The sequence below is a fragment of the Antechinus flavipes genome, chromosome 2 (assembly GCF_016432865.1).
Source record: "Antechinus flavipes isolate AdamAnt ecotype Samford, QLD, Australia chromosome 2, AdamAnt_v2, whole genome shotgun sequence".
NCBI lineage: Eukaryota > Metazoa > Chordata > Mammalia > Dasyuromorphia > Dasyuridae > Antechinus > Antechinus flavipes.
Genome location: NC_067399.1, coordinates 496,046,534 through 496,063,370, shown reverse-complemented (window position 1 = coordinate 496,063,370; position 16,837 = coordinate 496,046,534). Strand labels below are relative to the sequence as shown.

At 39.5% G+C, this 16,837-nt stretch overlaps 1 protein-coding gene across 1 annotated transcript in view; it reads left to right on the top strand.

Moving 5' to 3' along the window:
• STK35 (serine/threonine kinase 35) overlaps nt 1-16,837 on the top strand; it is a 52,204-nt gene that overhangs the window by 11,271 nt on the left and 24,096 nt on the right. The window contains exon 3 of the mRNA XM_051979967.1: nt 9,805-10,554. Within this exon, the coding sequence (XP_051835927.1) occupies nt 9,805-10,517 (713 nt within the window). The 3' untranslated portion in view covers nt 10,518-10,554. The remainder of the gene's footprint in view (nt 1-9,804; nt 10,555-16,837) is intronic.

Here is a 16,837-nt window from a genome sequence, read left to right as displayed (position 1 = left end):
AAGAAAAGCTAGAAATAACATTTAAAATAACATTGCTCCCTCATGCTAAGAGAATCATTAATAGAAGTCTAGTATTTAGCTACTCTCTGTTCCAGAATCACACCTGAAATTCTTGGTCAACTTCTAGTTGCCAAATTTTTGGAAACTGTTACATAGCAAAGAAGGCTAATCAGATTGGGGACAACCTCATGTTATGTGTCTCAAAAACTTATGTGGAGGAAAAAGAATGTACTTGTTCTCCTTGGTTACAAAGGCAAAAGTTATGATGGATGGATGGAAGTTACAGGAAGGCAGGATTCAATTGAATATAAAGAACTTCTTTTTTTTTTTTTTTTATAATTTTTTATTGATAGAACGCATGCCAGGGTAACTTTTTACAGCATTATCCCTTGCATTCACTTCTGTTCCGATTTTTCCCCTCCCTCCCTCCACCCCTTCCCCCAGATGGCAAGCAGTCCTTTACATGTTGAATGGGTTGCAGTATATCCTAGATACAATATATGTGTGCAGAACCGAACAGTTTTCTTGTTGCACAGGGAGAATTGAATTCAGAAGGTATAAATAACCCGGGAAGAAAAACAAAAATGCAAGCAGTTTATATTCATTTCCCAGTGTTCTCTGGGTGTAGCTGCTTCTGTCCATCTTTGATCAATTAAGGCTCTCTTTATCGAAGAGATCCACTTCCATCAGAATACATCCTCAAACAGTATGGTTGTTGAGGTATATAATGATCTCCTGGTTCTGCTCATTTCACTTAGCATCAGTTCATGTAAGTCTCACCAAGCCTCTCTGTATTTATCCTGCTGGTCATTCCTTACAGAACAATAATATTCCATAACATTCATATACCACAATTTACTCAACCATTCTCCAATTGATGGACATCCTTTCATTTTCCAGCTTCTAGTCACTACAAACAGGGCTGCCACAAACATTTTGGCACATACAGGTCCCTTTCCTTTCTTTAGTATCTCTTTGGGGTATAAGCCCAGTAGAAACACTGCTGGATCAAAGGGTAAGAACTTCTAATAATCAGAACTTAGCAACAACAGGATGAATTTCCTTAGAGGTTCCATCACTGGAGATAAAAAAAATTCAGTATGACTATCCAAAATAATAGGAAGGGACATCACAGGTAAGAAAACCGAGACCCAGAGAAATGAAATGAATTACGCAAGGTCACACTAGGTGATTAAGTGGCAGAGCAGTCAAGTTTCATGACTCCCTAGTTCATTAGGGGAAAAAATATTTGCTTTCCCCCCGTTCTCATTGTTGGACTAATTAACCTTTAAAATGCTTTTTAGCTCTGAAGTCTGTGACTGCTTGTTTGATATTCTTTTTGAAATAGTACACCTTCCCCAAGTGGTCCATATGTGATAGTATTCATCATCTTCTTTAGGCTTAATGGGACTTTAAAATTAAAATTTTTATTCATGACTGTTGCTTCTAGTGATCAGTCATCCAGTCATCCCTTATAGTACTTGTGTACAATCAAGCAAAACAGAAGAACAAGTTGGCAGCTATAAATAGAATTTATTTGCTGATAAGAGGACTGTTATACAGTCAAGTCCTCAGAAATCAGTTTGCCTCTGCATTAATCAAAAGTGCTAAAGTCTTCCAGTAATGTCTTCCTTTACATCATTGGTGTTCATCATGTAAATTATTTTAGTTCTGCTTACTTTGTTGTAAGTCGGTTCATACCTAACTTCCTAAGATCATCCATTCTTCTTCTCTTAGCCATAGTTGTGCAATACCTCAAATTTTAGATTCATGGACTCTTAAATGCCTTGTTAACCAAAGTAGATAAAATATCTTCTTGTTCTTGACTTGGGGAAGGAGATTTAGTGATAGTTTTATTTAACATGCATTCCTGAATATGTCCCTTCTCATCAAACCTTCTCTTGTGATAATCTTGTTTCATTACCAATCTTGGATATCTTCCCCCCTACTTTTCTTCCACTAAAAATGCCATTTGGTTTCTCCCAATTAAAGCATATAAACACATTCATTATTAAGTGCCTTTTTTTTTTTTTTTTTTTTTGCTAGGGATTAGGTATAAAAAGACAAAATCCAAACAGTCCCTGCTTTCAAGGAGTTTTACTTTCTATCAGGAAAGACATAGCCATATCCTCAATTTCTACAAAATAAATATAAAGCTTTTTAGGAAGGACAGTGGCACTTGGGAAAGATGGAATGATGAACATTTCCTCTTAAAGGTGGCATTTGGATTTAATCTTTTTTTTTCCCCCTGAGGCAATTTTGGGATTAAGTGACTTGCCCAGGATCACACAGCTAGGAAGTATTAAGATACCAGATTTGAACTCAGGCCCTCCTGACTTCAGGGCTGGTGCTCTATTCACCGTGCCACCTACCTGCCCCCTGGATTTAATCTTAAAGGATGAGATTCTCTGAAACTCTGACTTGTATTGGTGACTTGGACAATAGCCAGAGCAGAATCCTAGAGGAAGGAGCAGGAGGGTTAACAAGAAGGCCAGTCTGGCTGGATCAGTGTGGGAAAAGGGGTGGTATAGAACAAGGCTAGACATAAAATGTGGGGCTAGATTGTGAAAAGGGCTTTCAGGAAAAACAAAGGCATTGATATTTTTTCCCAGAAGCCAACATGATCAGATCTGCACATAAGGAAAGGCACTTTGATACTCTATCCATCCATGAAAGATGGATAAAACTTGGAGAGAAACAAAAGTCATTTCAATTCTTATTGTTTTAAGTCAGTGGCTGTGAATGGACTGATATAAAAGATGCTGTCAAGATAGAAAGTATATGATTTGTCAACTGATAGGGCCCTTCAGGTGAGGGGAAGTGAGGAGCTCAGGATAACAAGAGATTGAGAACCTTTGATCCTGGAAGGCAGAAGTAAATGGAGGGGAGCAGAGATGTGGCACCTTAGCCAGTAGTTTACCAATGGGAGATCTGTTATGAAAATCTCTTCCCCAGGTTCTCCAAGTCATTGCTCTTTGTACTACACCACACTAAAAATGAGCCTATTTTGTTGTTCAAGGAATAGCTAGGAAGTCTTGGGTCAAACACACCTTTCATGTAAGAAAAATAGGAGATCAATTTGAATTAGTAAAATGAAGGTTAGAGTTATAAAAGACCTTGAAAGCCAGGCAGAAAAAAACTTGGAATTTAACAGGACAGTCATTTTAAAGAGAGTCAAGGTGGCAGCAGGAGGAAGAGCCTGCCTTGGATTGAAGAAAACTCAGATTCAAGACTTCCTTTAACAAGGTGCTCTGTGACCCTTAGCTGCAGGACCCAGAGCAACTCTAAAACCTCCAGAAGCTAAAGAGTTATTGATCTGCATTGATACTGATGAAGTGACAGGCCTGGATAAAATAAAAGGTAGCCAATTTGGGAGCTTATCAGTGGGTTTCTTGAACCTGGCATTGGCAGTGGCAGGTCCAGTAACAACTTACATTTATGGGGATAGTCTAAATTTATAAAGAATCTTCCTCAAAAAATCTGAGGCAGGTGAATGCAGTTATCTTAGTAAATTTTTAAGGAACATTTATTGTTTCGCATAATAATTTTACTCATAGAAAAAGAGAGGCCAAGTCAAACAACTTGCCCATAGACTTGCATGGTCAATCAGTGACAGCTCTAAAATGTGAGCCCAGATCATCAAATTCCAGTCTAGTCCCTTTCTTATCACCATTTATTGCCTTTCTATCACATAGAAATAAGATCTGGGTTCTAGACCTACCTCTTCGACGCTGAGACTCAATCTCAAAGCTAAGGATTTTGTTTTTCTTTTTCTTTTTTAAATTTATGGGGCAGCAACATTATATGTTTTTTCAGTTTAATTTTACTGGCAACATAATCGTGTAGTTAGAAGCCAGTATAGTATATGATAACAATTAAACAAATCAAGTGTTATTTCTTCTCTCTTTTAGGAATATTTCTGATATTATTCAAAGGTCAAAGAATATTTACACATGTATATTCAGAAGCCAACTACCCAGCACATTCAGGAATAAGATTGATAGTTCAGAACAAAGAGACAGAACAGCCAATACCTATTTCATTCTGAGTAATTTCATTGTTCTGTAATGCAGAGTAGGGGAAGACATTTAGAGATATAATTTGGCCCAAGGTCATATATGCTATATTTTAAGGGAATGCTATAATTTAGGGGAAAGGATGTTAACCAGGGTACATGATAGGGATTCATCTTCAGTCTCAGAATTAGAAGAGAACTTGAAGGTTGTAGAACACTGAGGCCACATTTAACTTGAAATCAGAATCCTATCTGGAACATCTCTAACAAGTATTCATACCACTCTAGTACAGTATCTCCCAGTACTGGAAACACATTACGTCATGAAGCGGTCTGTACTTCTTTAGAGTGTAAGCACTCAAAATGCAGTGGGGACAATACTTATTGATATATTTTTTTTTTAATGTAGAACTTACTAAATAAAAGAGAACTCTGGGATCTGGAGTTGGAAGGACCATCTTTGTTTTACAGCTAAGGAAAGCTGATTCCCCCTCCAGAGAGATGTACTGATTTAAATCATATAGATACCTAAGCGAGAATGAGTCAGTAACTTGGCCACTTGTCTACCATGTATGTCATACTCTGGGAAGGGCTTGAAGTGGATGACCTCTGAGGTCCTTCCAAGTTTCAGATTCTGTCACTCTGATTATATATTTAGATTTGGAAGGAGAACATGTAGTCCAGCCCTCTCATTTTACAAATTATGAACTGAGGCCCAAACAGATTAAATGATTGGCCCACAGTCACAAAGGCAGTAAGTAGTAGAACTTGGATTCACACTCAGGTCCTATGACTCTTGCCCCTACCTTCCTTGCCGGAGTTTACACAGGAAGTTAGTGGCAGAGCTCAGGACATATGGGTTCAAGGTTTTTCCTATTACATTATTATGTAGTAACAATATCCAAAATTCTTATGGTCTCATAAGGGCCAAAAACTGTCGGTAGTTTTTTATAATTCTATTTTTTGCTCCCAACATTGATGTGTAATGTGTAGCAATCTGCCACTTGGGGATTAAGGATAAGCTCATTAGTATTTTTTAATAAGAATGATTTCAAACATTTGAATGATTCTTTCTGCTTTTTCTGAGGACTTTCTAATTTGGTTTTTGTCACAGCTTTATGACCTAGCCTAGGCACTTATGATTATTATCCCCATCTGAGATATGGGGGAAGCTGATGCCTAGAGAAGTCACTCATTAAGTTTTACACAAAGGCTTTCCTCAACAAACTCCTGTGAGATAAGAATAGTGTAAGTCAGTACTATAGTTTACATCTCTTGGCTTCCACTGTTCTATCCATTATATTATACATCCCCCATGTGAATATGATTATGAAATAAAAGATCTGAGAAGACCTAAAGAGAATTCTGCTTCATTGGGCAGGTGAATGAAAGGCCGGCAGATATGTGACAGCTTATTTGAGAATAGATAGAAACCATTTAGGCAAATCATAGAAATTTGATGTTGAAAAGGGACCTTAAGAGATAGATATCTAATCCAAATCCTTTATTCAGTATTCAACAAACATTCCATAAGTAACTGTAATAAAAACTAAAATGAAAAAAATTCATAAGAAAGGCATGAGTAAGATGGAACCAGTGTCCTGTAGTGGAGAAAGCACTGGACTGAGTAGGCAAGTCAGCAGGTAAAAATTGTCCCAGCTCTTCCCCTTAACTGTCATTGTGTATAACCTAACATTTACATTCTCCAAGTCTGGATTTCCTTCTCTATAAAGTGAGGAGGTAATACTAGAAAACAGGAATAAATACCTTTTATATGGTGCTTTTAAAACTTGCAAAGTAATTCACATAAAATATCTTATTTGATACCAATTAGATTTTCAATTTGGGGTGGTCATGGACTCCTTTGACAATCTGCTAAAGTCTATATACTGCTTTCCAAAGTAATGTTTTTAAGTGTTTAAAAAATATACATAATTATTATATAATAATATATAATATACCCTGAAAGATGATTAGGTTTTTTCCTGAGACTATCAAGAAGGGAGAGATCCTTTCCAGCTGGGGAGATAGGAGAAATGACACTTGATGATTGGGTAGCAAGCCCTTCTACAGGTGAAGGCTTAGAAGACATTGTACACTTATGGAGCAGTGAGAGCGGAATCTCAAGGTTGAAAGCCCGCAGCAGGAATTTAGCCTGGGGGCTGATGTATGAAGTGGAGAGCAGCTTGAGATGAGGCTAGGAAATGAGGGAGGTTAGAGCCAGTGGGGTTGCGTTGCAGTGTAAGTGGAAAACCAAAGATGGTCTTAGAAACCCTAATCTGGTGCTCTTTTTGTCATACTTTGATGTTTTATCATTCACAACAAAATATGAAAGAAAATATTCCTTGCAGGCAACTTGAGATTGGGGCATCCTTGAATATCAGTCCCAGAAGAGCTGCCTTAATGAAATGACAAACTCTCTACACTTCACTGTTCCAGATTTGTATAAACATATCTGTATCTGGAATAAGGCATAGTTCTCTATTTTCCATTCTGTCATGCCTTGTCTTTAGCTTACTATGGGCGTCTTCAGACTGGGAGCGTCTCTTCCTGTTCCCTGTATTCATCTCCAAAAACAACCCCACCCCCTCTTCCTCTCCCCTCCAGCCTGTTACTGCTGCTCTCCTCCCCTCTTCCCCAATCCCCTTTCCTACCTCGTACCTTAAGCAGGAGCTCTGGCTTCCCAACTGAGTCTTTTGGAACAGAAGACTCTTGGAGAATTCTTTGATTTCCACCGGTCTAACAACAATGTCCCACTCCCCATTGTAGCGATTCAAGCTTTTCTCCCACTCTAATTCTCTTCCTACCCTCTTCAGGATTGTGAGGAGTATTTTGTTTTGTAGACTGGTTCTTCCACCCCTGTAGCCATAGTTACCAACTTTGTATATAAAATAACTAGCATTTCCCAAAATGTCACTGATGTTTGCAGACATGGCCTATGAGAAAAGAATTGGATGGCTTTTTAATCTTTTCCGTTTTGGTTCCACCTACGAATTGAAATATCAAGCTTTCTTTCCCAGGGAATTAGTTTTAAAATTTGATTGGCTTCAGAAATCTGTTTTGCCTTGACTTTTTTTTCCTTACAGTATTTATAGTATTTCAGAGTTGATGACCTAGAAAGTAGATTTTAATAAAGAGAACTAACAGATTTTTAAAAATACATCTATCTTTCCTAAACTGGTTCTACCTGTATTACACCATGATCCAAAGTAATGTAAACAAATTATATAATTACAGGGGAAATGAGCTATTGCAGGGAAATTTGTGCTTTGAGGAAAGTCATATGTAGGACCATAGACAGAAACCTGAGGGTAAACTTGCTTCTTGACTTCTTCAGTAGAATTTTAAAACCAAAATCATTGTGGTCTTTCCAGTTATGTGCCCTGTTTTAAACAATATGTTATTGGGATGCCAGACTATGCATAATTTAGTCTTAGACTCAAACATCATTCTAACTGAAAAGTGTTTTAGAATAATTAACATAACTGGAAGAGCATCAGAACCTGGAACTCAAAATTCCTTAGAATAAAGAATGTAGTATATTAAATCTAGAAGTATGAGGGATGTTAGACTGTAAAAACAGTATTAGAAATGGAAAGAAATTCATTGATTCAAAAACTTGTCTGTTTTGAAGCAGAGTTTCTCTTATCCCCTGTGCTGGAAATGCAGTGACCACTTCTGGGCCTATTGACATGGCAACTTTGGCTAGTCTCCTTAGGCAGCCTGATGGTTCCTCACTCCCAGGAGTTCATCCTGCTGGTACTGTGGATACCCCATTAATGTGCTTTAGGCCATTACAGCAGTCCAGGAGTCTCATTCCCAGGAGTAGGGAGGGATACCAAGTGAAATAGACTTTATAGGGCTTTAAATTCAGCCTTTTTAATTTTTTTAGGCGGGGAGGGAGGGAGGCACAGGAAAGATTCAGGGCATAGAGACTGGAGATGGCTTAGTGTCATGTCTGAGGAACAATAAGTAGGCCAGTTTAGCATAGACTATCAAATATATAAACATAATGCTAGTATTGAAAGAGTAAGTTGGAGCCAAGTTGTGATACAAACAGAAGTTTATATTTGACCTTTGAAGAATAAAAAGCCATGTTGCATATTTGGCTGACGAGTCAGATTTGTGCTTTGGGCACGTGGCTTTGACATCACTGGAGGAGGGAGGCAAAGGGACCAATCAAGATGTGCTGCTCTTTTCCTGAGATCACCACTTGCCTCCCCAGGTATTCTCATTTTGTATACAAAGAAACAGAATCATCAAAGAACAGTGGTTTGCCCAGGGTCCCATGACTAAAGGAAGAGCCAAGGCTGGAATCCAAATCTTGGGATGCTGGTCTGGTTCTCTATTATGTTGCTTACTTGAATTAGAGCATGACAAGGGACTTCAGTGGGGTATGTGGGCTCTGTCCAAATTGCACGAAGAAAAGCATTGAGCTAATGGAACTATGCTTATTTGAATACAAAAATAAATAGAGGGGATATGATTGTCTGGATTATATGTGAAGAAACTGAGCCCCAGGGAAGTGAGCTATTTCATAGTGAGTGGCATGCCTACAACTTTTCTAAATCTTACTATTCTCTGTCCTGTGAGCTAGAAAAACATCATACTTGAAACAATAAAGTTAAGTTCAGGTTCATATCAAGAAAGGTCCATTCACTAATGTTCTCTGGTAAAAGCTCACATTTTTGATCCCAAAGATACAAAGATGAAAAATGAATCAGCCTTGCCCTAAAAGTCTAATTTATCTATTTGAGGTAGAAGTATGGGGGATAGGCTGGAGTAGGGGCAGAGGAGATTAAAGATAGACAAATAAATAATAGGTATGATGTGGGGTGCACAATGATTAAGCAAAAAAGAGAGAGTACTTACAATTGCAGAAAGAGGGTGAAAAGTGGCAAATAACCCTAAAAAAGGCTTCCAGGAAAAGATGATTCCTAAGTTGGGTCTTAAAGGAGAAAGGGAGAGACCTCTTTAAATGGAGATGAAGGTGGAGGTTATTCCAAGCATGGGTTACAGAGTAAGCAAAGGAAATGATGGTAGAATAAAACAAGAACAAGAGGTAGAAAATAATTCAGTTTGGTTCTGGGGCAGGTAAGGTGCAACAAGGCTATAAAGAATCTTAAATGATATTTAAACTTAAGATAGGGAACGAGAAACCATGTAAACATTGTAGAGTTGGAGCAGCTCAGACATCAAGATTATATGTTACAGTGGAAAAAACAAACACTGGACTTCAAAATGAGCAACATGGGTTGGGATTCCATCTCCATCAGTTATTAGCTTTGTGACTCTATACAATTCCTTTAATCTCTTTGAACCTCTGTTACTTTATCTGCAAAATGGGGATAATGAAATTTTCAGTCCCTTGCTACCTTACAAGGTTGTGAGGTTGTAAACTTTAAAGCAATATATATAAATGTGAATTATTACTTGGGTGGCAGTGTAGCTAATGAATGGGCATGTGTGTATGTGAATATATATGTATAGATAGGTAGATATAGCTGTATTTACTTATTTATGGTCAAGATACCTGAATTCAAATCCATCTCTGCTATGTACTTATCTGTATGACTGCAAGTTAACTAGCTCTATGGGCGTTAGTTTTCTTATCTGTAAAATGAGAAAGTTGGACTAATTAATCTCAGAGGTCCATTTCAAAGATGTCTACAAATTCTTTGTTGAGCCTGGGTATCTGTTGCTCTTCCCACGTTTTCATTGTTGTTGCCTAAGAGTCTGAGTTAGTCTATCTCATGCAATTGAAGCTATTTCCTGTCCTCTTCACACAGGTGAAAGGATTCTGGGTTATGCAGAGGAGCCCTGCTATCTCTGGTTTGTAATGGAGTTCTGTGAAGGGGGAGATCTGAATCAGTATGTGCTATCCCGTCGGCCAGACCCAGCCACCAACCGAAGTTTCATGCTACAGCTTACCAGTGCCATCGCCTTCCTACACAAAAACCACATCGTCCACAGGGACCTCAAGCCTGACAACATCCTCATCACAGAGAGATCTGGGGTCCCTGTCCTTAAGGTCGCTGACTTTGGACTCAGCAAAGTCTGTGCTGGGCTGGCACCTCGAGGGAAAGAGGGTGGTCAGGACAACAAAAATGTGAATGTGAATAAATACTGGTTGTCCTCAGCCTGTGGCTCTGACTTCTACATGGCCCCTGAGGTCTGGGAGGGGCACTACACGGCCAAGGCGGACATCTTTGCCCTCGGCATTATTATTTGGGCCATGATAGAACGGATCACGTTCATTGACTCCGAGACCAAGAAGGAACTGCTGGGGACCTACATCAAACAGGGGACAGAGATTGTACCCGTAGGGGAAGCGCTGCTAGAAAACCCAAAGATGGAGTTGCACATCCCCCAGAAACGCAGGACTTCCATGTCTGAGGGGATCAAGCAGCTCTTGAAAGATATGTTAGCTGCTAACCCACAAGACCGACCTGATGCCTTTGAGCTTGAAACAAGAATGGACCAAGTCACATGTGCTGCTTAAAATTCAGGGCAAAGCATCCCGGGCGTTTTATAACTGGGTGAGTATTTGGTTGGAGCTGGGTTATTTTCTCCCTACAGGGGATATCCTAAGACACTTTGGGGTTACATTAGAAACTTTGTAGCTTATATTTATTCAAAATATAATGGAAGGAGCCATGGATTTTCATTCAGAAATCTAATTTGAATCTAGTTCTGATACTAATTACTTGGGGCAAATCACTTAATCTCTGTATCCCCATTTTCTCATCTTCAAAAGGGGAATGGTCACTTACTATCTCCCGAGCTTTTGGAAAAATCAGATGAGATAACATGTATAAAAAGTATTGTGTACACTGAAAGAAGGAAAGCTTCATAAACAAAGCTATTGCTTGTCATCTTTTATAGAGTCATAGACTTAATCTCAAAGGACCTTAGATGTCATATGCATAATCCCTTAACTTTACAGATGACTGAATTAGTGTCCCAAGAGAGGAAGTTACTTACTCAAGATGTGGCAGAGATAGCAAGCAGCAGAGTGAGGATTTGAACCCCAATCCTCCAGCTCTAAAACAGTGTTTTTACTACTAAGGCCTAGCTATTAATAATTTTTGTAAGTATAAATTATGTCTACTTAGGACTGGACAATAAAGTACTCTCTTAAGTTTCCAGTATGGGTGTAACACCCAGGCCCATGGCATCTTTGATTGGCTGAAATTATGACATGGATTTTAAAATAGGTTGAAAGGTTGAGGTCCTACATACTTGTAAGCTGGGCATATCCCAAAGCCATCTCTGGATTTTGGAGGAGAAAGAAACTCCATTTCCTATTGGAGTCAAGAAGGAGCTGGGCAGCTCTTTCTTTGATTCAAAAGATACAACAGAGCCCACAAGAAGGCAGAGTGTAGTTTAGGCCAAAGAAACCCTAATGGAGGATAATAAATTGTGATGAACTGGTCAGAGCTGCTTCTAGTCAAGTTACTGACGGAGAACTGCTTTTCTCTCCCATATTTAGCTCTTATTTTGTTACAAAAAACAAAGATTCATGAGGTGTCTCATCTGAAAAAAACTATTATTTTTAATCAATGGAGAAGCTTAGTGGTAATGTGCAGCCACACCCTCTTGCCTTAAGGGGATGGCTAGGTAACATGTTCACTCCTCAAATGAAGCAGGCTCGCTTCTGGGACAGGGTAGTCACTAGCAATGAAGAACTTAAAGACTCTGGTTCTCTTTCCTTTCTCTGTCCTCTTTTCCCTGCCACAGCACTCTGCTAGGAGCCATTTATCAGCTAGGATACCAGAGCACAACAGTCTCTTTGTTATTTTCTCAGTGCAGTTATTTTACATACAGAATCACTGACAAACTGCTTCTCCAGCAGCTTCTCCCCAACTTATCCAACTATCTTTCTTGGGTAGGGTTTAGGGATCCAGTGCTAGAAACAAAAACGCCAAGTGGACTCCCTTATTGATCAGGACTCTTTCAGTTTCTGTCTTGTTGCTTCCATTCTCTGGGACCCATTTGAACTATCCATTAAAGCAAGATCTCTATATCCCAATGGCTGTCATTGAAGTATCTAACCTAAAATATGGGCCTAAAACCAAGTTCCCATAATACAAAGAAAAGAGCACTAGATTTAGAAGGAGAGGGCCTGGGTTCAGATGTTGCTGCTGCTATTTAATAACTCTGTGATCTTAGACATGATTTTGTTCTTCATTGAGTCTGAGATTCCTCATCTAGAAAGTGAAGGCTTTGAGCCAGATGATTGCTGAGATGCTCTCCAGCTGTAAATCCTATGATCTTTTGTCCCATGGAGCTTCATAATAGCGCAGTGCTTTATTCATGTTATTATGTGTTATCCCTGTTTTACAGATTGAGGAAACTAATGTCTGACCTTTCTAGATGAGGACATTGAGGCCCAGAGAGGTTAGGTGCCCTTCCCACGGTGGTACAGATGGCAGCCAGGATTCAGATTGGGGTCCTGAGCCTCCCAAGTTCGGCCCTCATTCCACTGCCCTACAGAATTCTGGACAAAGAAAAGAGAACGTGTGTAAGGAAGTCAATAGATGATTTTGCCCTTGGAGGTTGTCCTGCCCAACCCGTTGGTCTCCACTCCATATTTGTCAAGGGTCCCCAAAGGGAATCAGATTTCATAGAGGAAATGAAATGATCTTGTATCTTGGCCTTACAAGATGGCTCAGGCAATACAAGAGTTGGGATAGTAAGGGGAGTATTCCAGGCAGAGGAGGTGGCAGAGAATTGAGAAAGTGAGGGCCCGGTGGTGGCAAGGTAGAGTTTGGCTAAGTCTTATGATAAATGAGAGGCAGGGGAAGGTTGGCAGGTCAGTCAGTGTGTGGCAAAGGAGTCTAAATCCCAATCCATAGGCACTAGGGAACCCTTAAAGGTATTTAAACAGTAACGGTATGGCCAACTATGTGCATAAGGAAGATGAGTTTGGTGGCATGTGTAGGAAGGGTTAAAGTGGGAGAAAGTGGAGCTCGGAGGACCCCATAGTGGAAATGAGGAAGACTTGGTAGAGAACATGATAAAAGGGGTCAGCAGTGCAGCCAGCTGGGGATGAATTTAAGATTTCAGCTTGTCAGGGATACATGAGTTTGGTTATTAGTAAGAGAAGTAGAAAGCATAGGGGGGTGGGGGGGTGGATTTTGTTTGTTTTTTGGAAACAAAAGCTCAACCCATTGTTGGTATATAGCTTGTTTAACTGAAGTAGAAACCCCTGGCTTCTGCTGCGCTTCCCCATTCCATTTAAAGGAGCAGGTCTTGCTTCTGAGTTATTACTGAATCATTTTATCTTTAAGAACAAAACTCCAACCACTCTGTTCCAAAACAACTATTTTTGCACATTACTCAATACCGGGCGGCAGCGTCCTTGTTCTCTTATTTGTTTGCCTCAGCTTCTGCAGTTGCCCTGCTATCTCCGAAAGTCCAAATGTGAAGCCAGCCAGCCCAAAGCTCTAGGTGTCAGAGCGTGTGCTGTGGGAGGGGGCGGCCGTGTGCTCCCAGCTGGGCAGAGCTCCACAAACACAACAGCGTAGTTAGGGCTCCCCAGAGCTCAGTCCCGGCCTGTGAGCAGCCCAGGGCTGCTGGAAGGGCTGGGGAGACAGCAGAGCCCTTCCAGTGCGTGGTCAGAGGGGCTGAGCTGGTCGGGCTTCGGAGGGGCCGGGCCAGGCCTTGGCAGGCTCAAGACAAGAAGAAAAGGGCTCTGCATGTGCAGCCAGAGCAGAAGGGAAATGAGCTTAGGCTTGAATAGCTGCCACTTAAACTGGTGAGGCCGCTACAAAAGAGGGCAGGCAACGTGGGGAAGGGCCTAAAGTGGCAGCGAGGGGCTGCTACTGACTTGTTCCACACTAGCCACAGCTGTTTACAATTAGGTGCACTTTACTTTTGCTTTTACAGAGCACTTTACATAGGCCACATTTGAGCTTCACAACTCTGAAGGCTGCAAATAATCATTATTATAAGTAATAGTGGCACTAAAACACAAGTTTCTCAAGTGCTTTAAGGGTTACTAGATGTTCTTCTCCAGTTGTGTAAAAATTGTGCCCATTTCACAGATGAAGACAAGGTTTAGAGGCATGTTGTTAAAGGGGATGTGGCTCCTCCAAAGTCATGAATTTAAAGGTTTTGCCCCAGCCCTTCTCCCCTAAGCCCATTGTTCTTTCCCTGGTACCATATCCCACTTTCTGCCTTCCATCTTTTTAGACTTTTTTGTCTCTTGGCCTTACTTTTCTTATATGTAAAATACAGGGTGTTAGTCTTATCCAGATTAAAAAACTCTTGTCATTCTGGGATCCTCACAATAGTCTGATCAGGTTAGGTATTTCCATTTTTAAATATGATGAACTGGAGGCTAAGAGAGAATCAGATATCTGCTGGAGGTCACTGCAAGATAATGATAACTTTGGGCCTACAACTCTGATCTTCTGGTTTCAAATTCAGCACTTATTTCCCCAATGCCTTAACTGTCCAGATAAATCACTTTCTTCTGGATCTCAATTTCCTTATCAGTAAAAGAAAGTGGAATAGATGATCTGCAAAGTTACTTCCAACTCCTACATTGGGTTCTCAGGTGATTTCTGTCTCTCACCCTGTGTCTGCAAATCTCTTCTGCTGCTAAGATTCTGTGATTTATGATCTTTAACAGTCAATAAGTTCATTAACCAGAAGTATAAAGAATATACAGAATTTTAATTTTAATGCTACATAATTTATTTTTAGGCTTAAGGATTGAATAAGTTTAAAAAAAAAATCTATTCCACCACTTCCTAATTATGTAAGTCTCCATATTTTCTTTCTTTTAACAGCATTTTGAAATGGTATGGAGTATTTTGCCATCAGTCATGTGACCTCTAGGGAGCAATTGTATAGGATATTGAATAGCTATTAGAAAAGAATGAAAGTCCCTTCATTTCCCACAGGGAAGGCTGGCCCAAATCCACCAATTTGAAGACTGGATCATCATATACTAGAGATACATTGTTTCCTGTTTATGCAGACCTTTTATGAAATCGATGCTACTAAACCACATTTAGCCGGTCTTGTGCTTTGTTCTTGTCTTTCCTGTAGTCCTGATATGTAGGATCAACAACAGGCATTCGTGGGAGTGCAGGTCAGGTAAGCAGTGTATCTATGAATCTAGAGAAAGGGAGAGTCTCTACCATGACCTCCTAAATATTGGGCTTTAAATTCACTGATTCAGCTGTCCAGCTTGTTTACCTGGGCAAGTTACTATTCCCATATCCCTGAAATGGTCTCCTAGTTCTTATTCTGGCAGTCTAAACCTCTCACCTTTAGTTCCAGTCATCTCTACTGCCTCATATTTCTCTTAACACTTTTCCTGGACTTCTCCTTTGCACTTAATCACATTCTGTTTTATATTGTCTCATCTGTTTGCCTCTTAGATTACAAATTTCCCAAAGGAATAGGCATTCATATGATTTTACTTTTATATTCCCAAAGAGTGCCACACCCACAGTCTGTGTGTAGTAGGCATTTAATTAAATTGCAAATAGGAACAGGTAATGAAATGTATGCATTGTGAAGAGAGGGAGAGGTACATTGATCCACCTTCAATATACCTGTATATTTCAAACCTATTAGTAACATATCTGACATGAGCAAATTGAAATGGTTTTGTGTCTGCTATCTGTGTAATACAGATTTACGAGGCAGCTAGGTAGTGCAGTAGACAGAGCACTGTGCATGGAAACAGGAAGACTCATCTTCATGAATTCAAATCTGGCCTCAGACACTTAATAGCTGTATGATCCTGGACAAGTCACTTAACCCTTTTTGCTTCATTTCCTTGTCTGTAAAATGACCTGGAGAAGAAAATAGTGAACCACTCCAGTATCTTTTACCAAGAAAACCTCAGATTGGGTCATAAAAGTCAGATAGGACTGAACAACAAAAATATGTTTACAGTAGTTACCACTAAGTGGAACCTGTAGTTCTTGCTGGTCAATGGACTTGAATTTATTATTTTTAAAATGTTTTTAAAAATCTTTTGTTTTCATATCTTTATTTCTAAATATATCCCTTCCCATTAAGCCATTTCTTCTAACAAAGAATAAAAGAGGGAAAAGTCCCTTTGTCAAAATCCATTGACTCGCTATTTGTGTCTGGATAGTATATGCAAAATTCCATATTCATAGTCTTCCATCTCTGCCAAGAGTGGAGGCAGCAGCATGGTAGATTGGACAGATTGCTAGATTTGGAGTCTTAAGGGCCTTTTTCCAAATCTTGGTTCTGCTAGTTGGTTTTTGAGCAAATCATTGAATGTCACTAGATCTCAACTGAAAGGATGAGGGATTGTATTAAGTAACCTTTAAAGACTTCCTAGCTGAAGCCCTGTGATACAGTAACATAGGCTGCTTTAAACTAGGTAGTGAACTCCATTGTTGGAAGTTTTGGAAGTTTTCAAAGATTCTGCCGGCTACTTGGATAAAATAAAGGAGCTAATTCTACAAGATGACAATTTGCACTAGATTATACAGTTCTTGAATCTGATTGTTTTTGTTCTGTTGAAAGGGCAAGTTAATGCACCTCCTTCCCTTCCTTACAGATTGGGGGGTTATAGTTGTGAGGATTATTGCATATACTGTCAGACTCAGTTACTATATTAATTAGGTTTGCTGAACTGTTTTTATATTCCTTTTTTAAAATTCTATATGAGATGCTTTGCTGGGTAGATAAAAGAGAGAAGTATATTTGGAAATGAAGGTGATATCAATAGTACTAATAAAGCTCTTATTAAAGTGCTAATGAACCATGAAATAGTCAAAAGGAGGGAGATATGTATACCCCATGATAGAAGACTGATCCAAG